The 14,314-nt window shown below is 37.6% G+C and overlaps 1 protein-coding gene across 2 annotated transcripts in view; it reads right to left on the reverse strand.

The window, feature by feature from the left end:
• alphaSnap (Alpha-soluble NSF attachment protein) overlaps positions 1–14,314 on the reverse strand; it is a 92,435-nt gene that overhangs the window by 48,575 nt on the left and 29,546 nt on the right. For both annotated transcript variants that reach the window (XM_085811395.1, XM_085811396.1), the window contains exons 6-7: positions 11,421–11,476; positions 9,603–9,687 (exon numbers count right to left, since the gene is read on the reverse strand). In XM_085811395.1, the coding sequence (XP_085667521.1) occupies positions 9,603–9,687; positions 11,421–11,476 (141 nt within the window). The remainder of the gene's footprint in view (positions 1–9,602; positions 9,688–11,420; positions 11,477–14,314) is intronic.

Here is a 14,314-nt window from a genome sequence, read left to right on the forward strand (position 1 = left end):
ATGAAGTCATATAAACACAAGTTAAAAAGCACATATTAAAATTCAAGACACAGTCTTCAAAACAAATTACATTTGGTAATAAAAGCCAATCTCTTTTAAATAATAAAATAAATTACAATTCACCTCTCTTCCGATTAAACGGTCGAGAGGTAAGTCACAGCTATTAAAATATTTCTGGCGAAGACTATTAAAACATGGACACTCAATTAAAATATGACGAACAGATAAACAAACATTACAATTAAAACAAACAGGCTCATTTTCAGCTTTGAGAAGATAGTTATGTGTGACTCGAGTGTGACCAATTCTGAGGCGAGTCAAAAGAACGTCCTCCTTACGATTTCCAACAATATCCCAATGCTCAATTCTAGGCTTGACGTTTCTCAACTTGTTGTGATGCTGAACATCCCAAAATTGCTGCCATTTTTTTTGGACCTTTCCCTTGATGACATTGCAGATATCTCTAAAAGGGATAAGGCGACTGGACAGTTCAACAGCAGATTTGGCTGTGATATCTGCAAGCTCATTTCCTTTTATTCCAACATGTCCAGGAACCCAGCAGTACAGGACTTCATAACCTCGAATCGTTAAATTTATATCAATTTTGAGAACATCCACTACCACAGGATTCTGAGTGTTGGGAAAAGCTTCCAAGGATTTAAGAGCACTATACGAGTCTGTGTAAACTATGAACTTTTTGTGGCAGAGCTTTGAGATATACAAAAGACCATAATATATAGCAGTCAGTTCAGATGTTAGGACTGAGAAAGCATGGTGCAGGCATCTGCCCTCTATGTAATTTTCAAATACAAAAGCCATCCCAACATGATCATTTGTCTTTGATCCATCTGTGTATATCGGATAATAACTGCTATATTTGTGCCTGTGCTCAGCAAAGAGTTGTCTATAAACGATCTCGTTAGTGCTTGCCTTCACGTGATGTTTGAAAACATCAAGAAGCTGAATCCGTGAATTTTCCCAAGGTGGGATTTCAAAGTTCTGTACTGCTTGGGGGCGCATATCAGAGAGGGAAAGTTCCTCAATGATAGGGCGAAGTCTTAAAGGAAAGGTAGGAACGCAGGATGGACGTGTTTCAAATAAAGTGTTACACTCATTATCAAGTAAGCACAGCTTATTGGGATGTTCAGGTTGGGATAAGATATTAAAATATTGTAAAAGGGACAATTGCTCACGCCTCAGATAAAGTGATGGTTCGTTACAGTCAACATATAGGCTCTGCACAGGAGAAGTCCTGAATGCTCCTGAACAAATCCGCAGACCTTGATGGTGAACAGGATCCAGTTTTAACAAAACAGATGACCGAGCGGATCCATACACAACTGAGCCATAGTCCAGTTTAGAGCGGATGAGCGCTCTGTAAATGCGAAGCATGGAGCAACGCTCTGCACCCCAGGAGGTGTTCGCCAACACTTTTAAAATATTTAGTGTTTTTAGACACTTCTTTCTCAGGTTTAAAACATGAGAAAGGAAAGTCAATTTTCGGTCGAACGTCACTCCTAAAAATTTTACTTAAGGCGCAACTGGAATAATTGTACCATTCAAATATAACTCAGGTTCAGGATGGAGACCTCGCTTCCTACAAAAGTGCACGCACACAGTTTTCTGTTTCGAAAATGTAAATCCCTGTTTGTCTGACCATTCTTGGATCTTATTCAGAGCCATCTGCAGTTGCCTCTCTACATATCTCATGTCTGCTCCTCGACAGCTAATCTGCAGATCATCAACATATAGAGATCCCAAGATGGTGGGAGGAAGTTCTTTTAGTACAGAATTTATTTTTAAACTAAACAGGGTTACACTGAGCACACAGCCTTGAGGCACACCCTCTTCCTGTTTAAAAACATCCGAAAAAACAGAGCCAATTCTTACTTGAAAAGTTCTAGTTTTCAAGAAATTTTGAATGAAAATTGGTAGGTTGCCGCGCAAGCCACTCTCGTGAAGATCCCGGAGTATACCGTATCTCCATGCCTTATCATAAGCTTTTTCAATGTCGAAGAATATCGAGACAAGGTGGCTTCTTCTTACAAATGCTTTTCGAATAGATGTCTCTAAGAGGAGCATGTTATCTACAGTTGTTCTTCCCTTTCGAAAACCACTCTGATAAGGCGATATAATATCATTCTTTTCCAAGAAGTAGACTAGGCGGCTGTTTACCATCTTTTCAAACAGTTTGCAGAGGCAACTCGTAAGGGCAATTGGCCAATAGTTGGAGAGATTCCTTGGATCTTTCCCTGGCTTAGGAATAGGAATGATAATAGCTCTCCTCCATGCACTGGGAAAGGCATGCTCCTTCCACACCCTATTGTAAAGAGTGAGAAGGGCATTCAGTGACTTACAGGACAGATGCTTTAGCATTTCATAATTCACTCCATCAAGACCCGGAGAAGACCTATGTGTCTGCAATAAAGCACTCCTTAATTCAAGCATAGTAAAGTCTCTATTGTAAGGCTCAGATTTGGAAGAGTTGAATGCAATGGGATTTATTTCAGAGTGCTGCTTCATAGAAAGAAATGCAGGTGTATAGTTTCTGCTGGAAGAAACGGAAGCAAATGTCTCACCGATAGTATTCGCAATTTCTTCTATGGAGCTAATCACTCGGCCATCTTTTTCCAAAAAGGAAAGTGAGTGGTCTTTATATATGCCGCATGCTTTTCGAACTCTTTCCCAAACCCGCTTGCTAGGCGTGGAGGATGTTATTGACGACACATATGAAATCCAGGAATCCCTCTGGCTCTGCCTTCTTACTTTTCGTGCATTTGCTTTGGCTCTTTTAAAGGCTATGAGGTTTCGCAGAGTAGGATATCTACGAAAAATACCCCATGCTTTTTTCTGTTTTTTCAGTGCTTCATGACAGTCGCGATTCCACCATGGTTTTGAATATTTTAGTAGTTTTCCTGATGTTCTAGGAATGGAGAGCATAGCTGCCTGAATAATAGTATTAGTAACAGCTTCAACAGCGTCATCGATATGCGCATCTTCTACCATTTCATCTGTGAGCTCTGCAATGGAAGAGAAGAGTTCCCAGTCTGCCCTGTCCAGTATGAATCGAGGGGATCTCGACATGGGGTTTGCTCCTCTTCGTGCAAGAGACACAAGAATGGGATAATGATCACTGTTGTAAAGATCTTTACCCACATTAAAAGTGCAAAAAGGCAACAGAGATGGTGAACAGATGGCAAGGTCGAGAGCATGGAATGTTTTTGAAGGCTCATGGAAGTAAGTATCTTGCCCATTATTGAGGAGACAAAGGCTATGATCTTCGATCATCTGCTCAATTTGTCTTCCTCGGCAATTAGTATCCTTACTACCCCAGAGCGGACTATGGCCGTTAAAATCTCCTATTATGATGAAAGGCTCAGGCAGCTGCTCTAAAAGACCATTTAAATCTTGCTGATCAATATGCTCATTTGGAGGCAAATACAGAGAAACGACTGTAGCAACAAAATCAAAATTTGTTTGAGTAGCGACAACTTGGAGGGATGTCGTCAAAGAAAGCACATTTGAGGGATAATCCAGTGAGGTGAGGAGACCTACACCTCCACTGGCACGCTCACCTGCAATGTTGTCTTTCCTGACGAAAGAAAACCTCTGAAGTTTTGCTTGTTGTTCCGGTTTTAGATTTGTTTCCTGTATTGCGAAGCATAAAGGTTGATGAACATTGATTATAGCTTTGATGTTGAGCAGATTTCGGTGGAAACCACGACCGTTCCATGATACGAGGGTGGCCATTATGAATAGTTTTTGTTCTTTCTGTGCTCTTGTTTGGTTTTTCGTGGAAGTAGATGCTTGGGAACTTCCAGACCCTCTTCTACTTCCATACCGTCTGAATCCGCAGATTCAGAAACCATTCCATCAAGAGAGCTATTGCTGGAACTTCTATTTTTATTTGTTTCTTTTCGTGTGGTAGTTTTGGGTTTGCTTTGAATTACTATTTCTTTATTTTGTACTGTATGGGTTGGGTTTTCTTTCTTCTTGTTGTTTGTAGTCTGTTGAGTTTTGTTTGGTGGCGTCTGCATACTAACTGATGTTTGGGTAGCAACTGAGCGAGATTTTTTAAGAGCATTGGCGTAAGATGTATTTGGTCGTAGCTGTGTGCTTTGGACTAATCTTCTGGCTTCGGCATATGAGATGTTCCTCGTAACCTTTGCAGTCTGCACTTCTTTTTCCAATTTCCATTTTGGACAGAGGCGTGAAAATGCTGGGTGCTCACCCTTGCAATTTATACAAAGAGGCGCAGCGGTACAATTTTCAGAATCGTGGCCAATCTGTGAGCATCGGGCGCATGTGAGGCTGCCACGACAAGACGTCTTAGAATGGCTGAAACGCTGGCATTGGAAGCATCGCATAGGGTTGGGAATATAAGGTCTTACGGGACAATTTAAATATCCGGCCTTAATATTCTTAGGCAGATCAGGCGTGTTGAAAGTAAGGATCACGTGTTTCGTATTGATCAACTTACCTTCCTTACGCATCTTGATCCGCCTAGCACCGCAGACATTTTGGTCGGATAGCTCGGAAGCGATCTCTTCTTCAGGAACATACAGAAGGTCGAATTCCGATATAACGCCACGACAATAATTCAGTGTCTTATGTGCTGTTACATTGACATTCGCTTGCCCAAGTTTAGTTATTTGAAGTAAAGAAGCAGACTGGGTGGCTGAGATTGTATCAATAAGGAAGTCTCCGGAGCGGAGACGCTTTATATTTCTCGGCTCACCAATACAAGACTGGATGTATTTGTTAATCACGAAAGGAGACATCTTATGCATTTCGCCAGAAGGACTAGAGATGACTAGGAAACGGGGACTATTGTTATGATTTTTTTTATTTGCATCTGTCCGTAATTTTTTTGCAGAATTTTCAGAACTAGATTGAGTGACTGGTTTAGTAGTAGACTTTTCAGAACTAGGTTGAATGATTGGTTTATTAGTAGGTGGTTCAGAGCTAGGTTGAGTGACTGGTTTAGTAGTGGACGTTTCAGAACTAGGTTGAGAGACTGGAGTGACTTCGAAGTCTTTGATCAGAAAAATTTGAGAATTAGCCATATTGAAATAAGAAAAGATTCGGGTCCGACGGCCCCGCCCACCACGGAGCCCAACAAGGGAACACAGATTCCTGTGTTAGGGCTAGCCGGACCTATACGCAAACTGAAGCCCCACAGTCGGCTTTCCCGAAAGCAGGTACTCCCGAGAGCTTGACCCCAAGCCACTGACACAAGGACTAGTGACCAGCCGATTGACACCCGTGAGGACGACTAAGGTGCCTCCTGTTTAGCTGAAGCAGAGGCCAAAGCAGTGTGTTGGGGACAGTACCTCGCCCCTCAACTACCAGGACCCTCCTTTCCAGCGACACGGGTCTCCACGCACGGCAAACACGTGGGCAGTTTTCTCGCCACTCGAGAACTAGAGACAAGGTCTGTTCCAGCCTCTCGTGACAAGCTCCAAACTCCGTAGAGAGAAACCACAAGGGAGAAGGGAAGGGAAAAAGATCCAGCCAAGAGGAGAGGAGACGGAAAAGAGGATAGATCACTGGGGCTCCAGGATCGTGACACCCGTCTCACCAAGAAGATGATCCCCTGAAGGGCTAGGGTACCTCGGGATTGCCACACCCGTACTCACAAAAGTGAGCCCCTGAGGGCCAATCAAATTGGAGCTGCGAAAATTGGCTCTATGCCAGCTACCCGAATGACACTCACGTGATACATAATTCGCCAAAAAAGTTATCTCTTCCGACGTCTGCGCAAAAATCGCTTTTTTTGGCGGGATCGTTGTATGAACTTCCCTGACTTTTCCAGATTTTGACAAAAATACTTAAATTCCCTGACTTTTCCCTGAATATTTTGGTCAATTTTCGAATTCCCTGACTTTTCCCGGTTCTCCAGGTAGCGTGGCAACCCTGCCATATGCACGCTACAATGTATACATAAATTATGCAGAATATTGCAAAACCTTAACTGAAACTGTTTAAGTGCGAGTCTTGCCGTTATGGCAAGACTCGCACTTAATTATTTAACTCTTTTTATTCTATGCACTTAACTTTTTTTATTCTATGGATGTAATTTATGATGTACAATGCTTACATCATATGTTCATAACTTAGAAACATTTTATACAGAATAAGTGGCCTAAAATTTTGTATTTAAATATGGCAATAGGGTATAATAAGGCATTAATACTTAAATTCTTAAGTTTTTAACTTCATTATTGTACAGATTTAATTTAAATACATAAATACAATGATTACTACTACTACTACACATTAACTTACTTTGAATTTTTATTTTTATTGCAAGTATTAGGATTTATTGTTCATATTATAAGAAATATCATTTAAATAACATATGCAAGAATCCAAATTCTTTTATAAAAAACTGACAGTACTCTTCAGTTATCAGGACCAGATACAGAAAGAGGTACTTGTGTATTAACAGCAGCTGCAGATATGGCGATTTTTAAATGCCGCCAATCTACACCTAAATTTTTTGCGATAAATCATAAATTAAAACACTTTATTCAAAATCAAAGTAGTCAATCGGATTTCGTTGAAAAATGTGCCTATATAGAGTTTAACATAGATTAAAAACAGTCCCTATTTTCTTTGACCTGATGCTGTCGCCATATGAACTCTGCTAAATAAGATTCTAACTGATGCCTTGCTGTCCCCCTATGTCTCTTCTTCCTCCATTTAGCACTGCCCCACATTCTCTCAACTGTTTGTGTATGAACTTCTGTATCAGGATGAATAAAATTGTATTTATGAAAAACTTTAGCATACAGGAATCCTTCTTTTTCTAGTCTATTTGTTTGGTAATCTTTCAAAATATCAGAATAAATTTGTGCTACCATCTGCAATATTTTCAATAATTTTATTAAGAAGGGTACAGCCAGTTCTATTAGGAACAGTGACAACAAACGAATCTTTTGTTTCCCTACATATACCACCAAACACCCACTGTTTAAGTAATACTCGACCTCAATTATTTTTATGCTTAAGTAAACAAACTTTCTTCAATTGCTCTTTATTGGCGCATCAGCGCAACTTCTGCTGTGGTGGTGTTAATACGTAATTCCAGTGACGACAACAAAAGAGTACCAAAACAATTTTATAGAAATTATTTTTGAATTAGATTTCAATTTTTGATTAAAATAGCTCAAAGATGTAGCCTAATAATCTCTAATTAAAATAGCTTAAATATTTACTAAGGTGAAATATTTAAGAGCAGTTTTAAAGATGATACACGGCTCATGCAATGCAACTATGGTAATCTACTATTGTTAACTGCACAATGCACTCAGGAACACAGTGGAATTGAACACTTCAGAATAATGAATGCACACAGCACTTTTATTTTCCCCGATGCCAGGAGTGAAGAGGTAAAAGTAAAATAAATATTGTACTAAAATAACAATATTTGCCCTTATACGGTAATGCATTTCAACCCACTGAATCTCAAAAACTAAGGGTTCTGATAGCTTGCTATGCATTTTTGTTTTTCTGCTTATTTTTTACAATATACTTTTATGCCACACTGTAATTAAACATTCAATACACATTGATAAAAATAAACATACTTAATATTCCTTCCTAATTTTAATTTTTTTAAACATAGTAAATAAAAATATTGGAAATTAATATAGTTTCAAAATTTTATTTTTAAGCAAAACATAGATTCATTCACAATAAATTTGCAATTATTTCATAACATATACACAGCTCGACATTGAAAATGCAACACCAAGAAGGAGTGGTCAGAAATTTATGCAAATTTTAGAGTAGATGCACGTCACTGAGTTATGCAAATGATATGAAATGTGCAGCTCTCTGATGCAAGTGAAGTAAGATATAAGGGAAGGAATGTGCATATATAGAGTTTAACATAGATTAAAAACAGTCCCTATTTTCTTTGACCTGATGCTGTCGCCATATGAACTCTGCTAAATAAGATTCTAACTGATGCCTTGCTGTCCCCCTATGTCTCTTCTTCCTCCATTTAGCACTGCCCCACATTCTCTCAACTGTTTGTGTATGAACTTCTGTATCAGGATGAATAAAATTGTATTTATGAAAAACTTTAGCATACAGGAATCCTTCTTTTTCTAGTCTATTTGTTTGGTAATCTTTCAAAATATCAGAATAAATTTGTGCTACCATCTGCAATATTTTCAATAATTTTATTAAGAAGGGTACAGCCAGTTCTATTAGGATTGGCAATATTTGTCTTTTTATCTCTGCCAGAAGAATTATCGAAGGAAGTTGGTTTTTGTCCCGGAGGATACGTGTAACAGGCGAGAATGCCAGGCAGCCGTCAACGAAGGCACTTCTAGCAGATAGACGATTTTACGAGAGGTATGGTGATTGGACCAAGAAGGGCGGGTTGGTACTTATGTCAAATCGCAGCCGATACCCACATGGATGCGAGCACAGTGCATTGGCTATGGCCAACATGGTTGGAACAATGAAATGTGGGAAGAAGGAAGGGTGCAGGTGCAGCCAGAGTGACGTCAGCACACGTGGATCGACGCATCCGGTGACAAGCTGTGGCGGTCCTGCAAGTCACTTGTACCACGATTCCGCAGCATGTGCAAGATACCCTGAATGTTCCCGTGTCAACCAGAACCATTTCCTGTCGATTGGTTGGACGTGGCCTGCACTCACGGCATCCATTAAGACGACTGCCATTGACCACACAGCATAGACCCCAACATTTAGAATGGTGCCGGACTGGAGCGATGTGGATGACAGAATGGCGAAACGTCATCTTCTCAGATGAGTCACGCTTCTGTTTATCCAGTGACAGTCGCCACATACGTGGAAAAAGATCTAATCCGGTAGTAACTGTGGAACGTCCCACTGCGCGACAACGTGGCATAATGGTTTTGGGCGCATTTGCCTACGATTCCAGGTCACCTCTAGTTCGTATTCAGGGCACTACGACGGCCCAACAATACTTGGATAATGTACTGCTGCCGGTGGCAATCCCCTACCTTTAGGGGCTGCCTAATGCAATTTTTCAGCACGATAATGCCCAACCACACAGTGCTCGCATCTGCCAACATGCTCTGCAAGGTATACAGATGCTTCCCTGGCCACTCTCCTGACCTGTCACCAATCGAACATGTGTGGGATGTGATTGGACACTGTTTGCAGACTCTGCCCCTGCCTCGTTCAGAAGACGAACTGTGGTAAATGGTTGAAAGGGAATGGAGAGCCATCCCACAGGAGAGCAAATGCACAATTATTCACTCTATGCCTAAACGTGTTTCTTTGAGCATCGTTATCTGCGGTGGTCCTACATCCTACTGAGCTGACGCTGTTCTCGCATTGTATTCTGACTATCATTTTGAAATAAAGATCACTTATTGCTGCTTGCAGTCTCTGTCTTTTTCTCAAATTTCATCACTTTCTGACCACTCCTTCTTGGTGTTGCATTTTTAATGTCGAGCAGTGTATATTTATGATCAAACAGTACATTTCAAACAATGTAATATGTAATAAATTCTAATTAGTTAAATAAGAACATAGAAACTATAATCTTTTTTTCAAAAAAAGATAAGACAGTTTGTAATATTCAAATATCATACCTGTTCATATATTTCAATTGCTTTTTCATACTGCTCAAGTTGAGCACAGTATTTTGCAACATTCAAAAGGCACTTATTGGCAGAACTGCAATATAAGGAAAACTATCATCAAAAAACAAACAAAAAAACTTTAACAACTTACAATTCAAGCAGATGCACTGAAGCTTCATTAAATTTTCATAGCCTAGAAGAGTTTCTTAAATTGTGGGTCGCGACTCCCTTGGAGGTTACGGGACGTGCAGCAGGGGGGTCAGCAAATATAAATGTTCATTTTACTTGCTTTGCACATTATGCTGTTATTTCGTCTGTTACTTATTTAAAATTTTCACATTGTTCTATGTCTTAAAATTAGAAATTAAAGTTAATGACCTAAAATTGCAATAGTATATTACAGTACAAGTGAAACAATTGACAGTTTCACTCATGCATGTGTTGGATTTGCGCAATGCTTATGGGGTCCCACAAAATTTTTGAAAATATTAAGGGGGGTCCTAGGGTCAAGAAAACAATCCCGATGATAAAAGGGGGTCACGACTGAAAAAAAGTTTAAGAAGCACTGGCCTAGAGATTATGCAGTAGCTCAAAGATGTAGACTACTGATCTCTAATTAAAAAAAGCCCAAACATGTACACTACAGAAATATTTAAAAGCAAAAGCTCCAAAAATGATATACGGCTCGTACAATATAATCATAGTAATCGACCAACACCATGACACAATTGAAAAAAATCACGTTTCTAATTCTGAAGGCTCATATGAAAATTTAAAATCAATTATGGCATTAGATATAATTCATAGCTCTGTGAAATTACAAGAGAATTTAACATAATTTAATATGTACCCATGCTAACGGTTCTACATGCAGTATTTGAATCATTCAATATTTTTCAGTTCTCTGGATTTAAGAAAAAAAGAGAAATTAAAATTTTTTTCAAATACCTCCACAGGAAACTTTAAATTAATTCAAAGTATTTATGAAAATTTATATTTAATTTACATACTTGACAAGAGATACTTACATATACCCTTGCATTATAATGTGGGATAATAATTTTATTTTTTAAAAAAATCAACATTTAATATATTATGTGATATATCGGTACTGCTTTGTTATAGGCACCAGATTCAGAAATGTATGAATGTATGCGTGTGTGTATGCATATATGTGTATACACACACACACATTTGTGTTTACATATATACGTGTTTACATATACACATACATCCATTCATACACACATACATTTCTGAATCCGGACCTGATAACAGAACATCGTACATTATTATCAAATTTACAACCATTAATATACTGTCATTAGTACCATTACAAAAAAACAGGCCCCACATGCAAAAAAAGTATTTTTTCTGAGTATTTGTTTTTTTTTAATTTAATTTTTAAATTAGAAAATTTCATGTATTCTTCTCAAGTTACTCTATAATATATACACGTAAATTAATACTGGGAAACACGTGGTCTCAAAGATTATAAAAAAAGTTATATTTCATAATTTTTCAAAAATGATTTTATAAATTTAAAAATGTCAAAATCTGAATATCTGCATCATTTAAAACATTTTTCTGGAAGTATATGTCTATGAACAGTGGTTACAAAAATAATGCCCACATCAGGACTTAATTACATTAGTACTTATCATCATGATGCAGATTTTATCATCAATAAAAACAGAGCTTTAGCTGAATAGCTGAAGTAAAATTCTACACAACATGATGCAATACTGAAACAACATAACAAAATTCCAGTATTTATGAATTTTGCACTCTGTTATGTACTTAATGCAGAGAAAGATAATGCATTACCTATTTGATTCTTCACCTCTATAATAATCTGCAGCCTGCTCATAACAGCTTATAGCCTAAAAAAAATAAAGGAAACAAATACATTTTAATATCACAATGAATATATATGAGTTTTAACACAGACAATTAAAAGTGAACCAGATAAAAAGTACTTGCTATTTACAACATGCAGCAATAATTTTTCTAAGCTGTAAAAGTTTTAGCCTAACTGTAACTGAATACACTTTTTTTACTATTGAGACATTTTCCCCCAAAAGAATAGAGAACTTCTATTGATGTATGTCACATAATCATTTTACTTAATCACATTAAAAATATTTAAACATACCTATTTCAAAATTATAAAGCGGAGGAAAATAAAATGTTAGAAGAATGGTTTTAAAAAATTTAATTCAGCTTTTGCAATTTTTTATTGCATGTGTTCATGTACATATGTAACACACATGTATGTGTGTATACATATATGCACATATAGTATACAGTGTTAGTATACAGTGATGGACATTATAAACCACCAATAGGGAAATAAATGTTCTATTCTAGATGTGCTGTAATAAAGGAACTGTGTGACTCATACCTCACTCCTTCACACTGATGTGAAAGGGCAGTGTTAAATTAATTCTCTCATAATAACTCTCTATTAAACACTCTATATATTGTGAAAAATTCAATTATTCTTATTCTGTGTTAAACATGTGTTAATGTGTTAAATAAATATATTTCATTTAACTTTTCATGCACAATCTCCTTTTGGATTACGTCAGACTATGATGATGTTCGGCACTATTGAGAAAACAAGCTAAGAAAAATTCTTTCCTTACTTTATTAATTTCTTGTAGAAATATTTAGAACAAAAGATTACGAAACTGAATAAAAAATCATAGTTTTTTTTTTTTTTTTTTAAGGCTGTAGTTTCAGATCTAAACCAAAAATTACATTTTCAGCAATACAAAAGATATTGCATTTGAATCAAATGCAAATGTTAAAACTTTAACTATTCCGCATGAAAGATCAAAATGCAAATGTTTCTAATAAAGGAGGATCTTTATGTATAATTGAAGATGTATCTCAAATTGAGAACAGCCAGATAATTCATATTAAATGTGAAACTACTACTAAACCCACCTGGGAAAAACTTATGCAGGTACACGAAAGTACTTATGCAGGTAACCAATCAAGTAAACTATTTCTTTTACAAAAACTTTACAGTTTGAAGCCCGAAGAAAAGTTAGTCGATAAGCTTAAAGCAATACATGAGAACATAAAAGAAGATCATATTTCAATACTTTGATTTGTTCAAGGCCTAATTCATCAGATATGCTGATAACCACTCTTGAAGCAAGATCAGAAACAGAATTAATCCCAGAGTTCATAAACGAGAAATTAATCAATGAATTCAATAAGAGAGTTGAAAATAATTTATCAGATTCAAAGGCATTTAAGGCCTTGCTTCAAAATAAAACAAACAAAGAAAAATTTTCCTTATCCTGTCACAAAAAAGTAAGCATTTTAGATCAGAAAGCTTTTATCTAAAATCAAGACAAAAGAGTGAATGCACAAACACTCCAAGAAAACACATGTGAATTAAAAAAATTACCAAGCAAAAAATGTCTGTAACTTAACAATGGATCAAGAAGAAACAAAAATTAAAGCACGGTAAATCCTATTCCAGAAGTGATGTCACAGCTCTGTTTCTTAACAATATCATACTTCAGTGAGCAGAAAGTTTTATTTTTGATAGTGGGCCAAGAAATTACTTTGTGAATAACAAGAAATATTTAATAGAACTTGAATCTACGAGGGCTATCCAGAAAGTAGATTACGTTTTGGAATAAAAAAATAAACAAAGTATAGGAAACAAATTTTATTATATACAGATGAAAGCCACACTCAAATACTACTTTTCTACATAGTCACCATACAAATTAAGGCATTTATCGTAGCGATGTACGAGCTTGGAAATTCCTTCGTCGAAAAATTTGGCCGCCTGCGCCTTCAACCACTTCGTTACCTCTTCTTGCAGCTGTGCGTCGTCATCAAAACGCTGCATAGCCAGCCACTTCTTCATTGCTGGGAATAGGTGGAAGTCGCTCGGTGCCAGGTCGGGACTGTACAGCGGATGAGGAAACAACTCCCACTTAAAAGATTCAAGAACTTTACGAGTGACATTTGCCGTGTGGGGCCGGGCGTTGTCGTGAATCAACAAGATCTTAGAGCTCAACATTCCTCTGCACTTGTTTTGAATTGCTCTTCTGAGTTTTTGGAGAGTTTGGCAATACCTTTGAGAGTTTATTGTAGTGCCTCTTTCCAGGAAGTCCACCAAAATTACACCTTTTCTGTCCCAAAAAACAGTCGCCATCATCTTCCTTGCCGACATTGTTTGCATGCATTTCTTGGGTTTTTGGGGAGAACTTGTGTGCCCCCACTGCATTGATTGCAATTTCGTTTCACAGTTCACATGTTTCACCCATGTTTCGTCACCAGTAACGATGCGATCGAGTAAAGAGTCACCATCCTTATGGTAAGCGTCCAAAAAGTTCAACGCTGCAGCCATTCGCTGATTTTTGTGGTCCTCTGTCAAGATTTTTGGAATCCATCTTGCACAAAACTTGTGGTAATCAAGCTTTTCGCTGATGATTTCGTGCAACAAACTTCGCGAAATTTGTGGAAAACTCAAAGAAAGTTCCGTTATTGTGAAATTTCGATTTTCACGGACTTTAGCATCGACTTTTTCGAGAAGTTCGGCGGTCACTATGCTGGGTCTCCCACTTCGATCTTCGTCGTGAACATTGGTTCGGCCATTTTGAAATCTTATGACCCACTGACGCACTCCACCTTCAGTGATAATGTTGTCCCCATACACTTCACGAAGCTGCCGATAGATTTCTATCGGT

The sequence above is a fragment of the Stegodyphus dumicola genome, chromosome 2 (genome assembly GCF_044657685.1).
Source record: "Stegodyphus dumicola isolate Sdum_Otavi_A_Nest chromosome 2, ASM4465768v1".
Lineage (NCBI taxonomy): Eukaryota > Metazoa > Arthropoda > Arachnida > Araneae > Eresidae > Stegodyphus > Stegodyphus dumicola.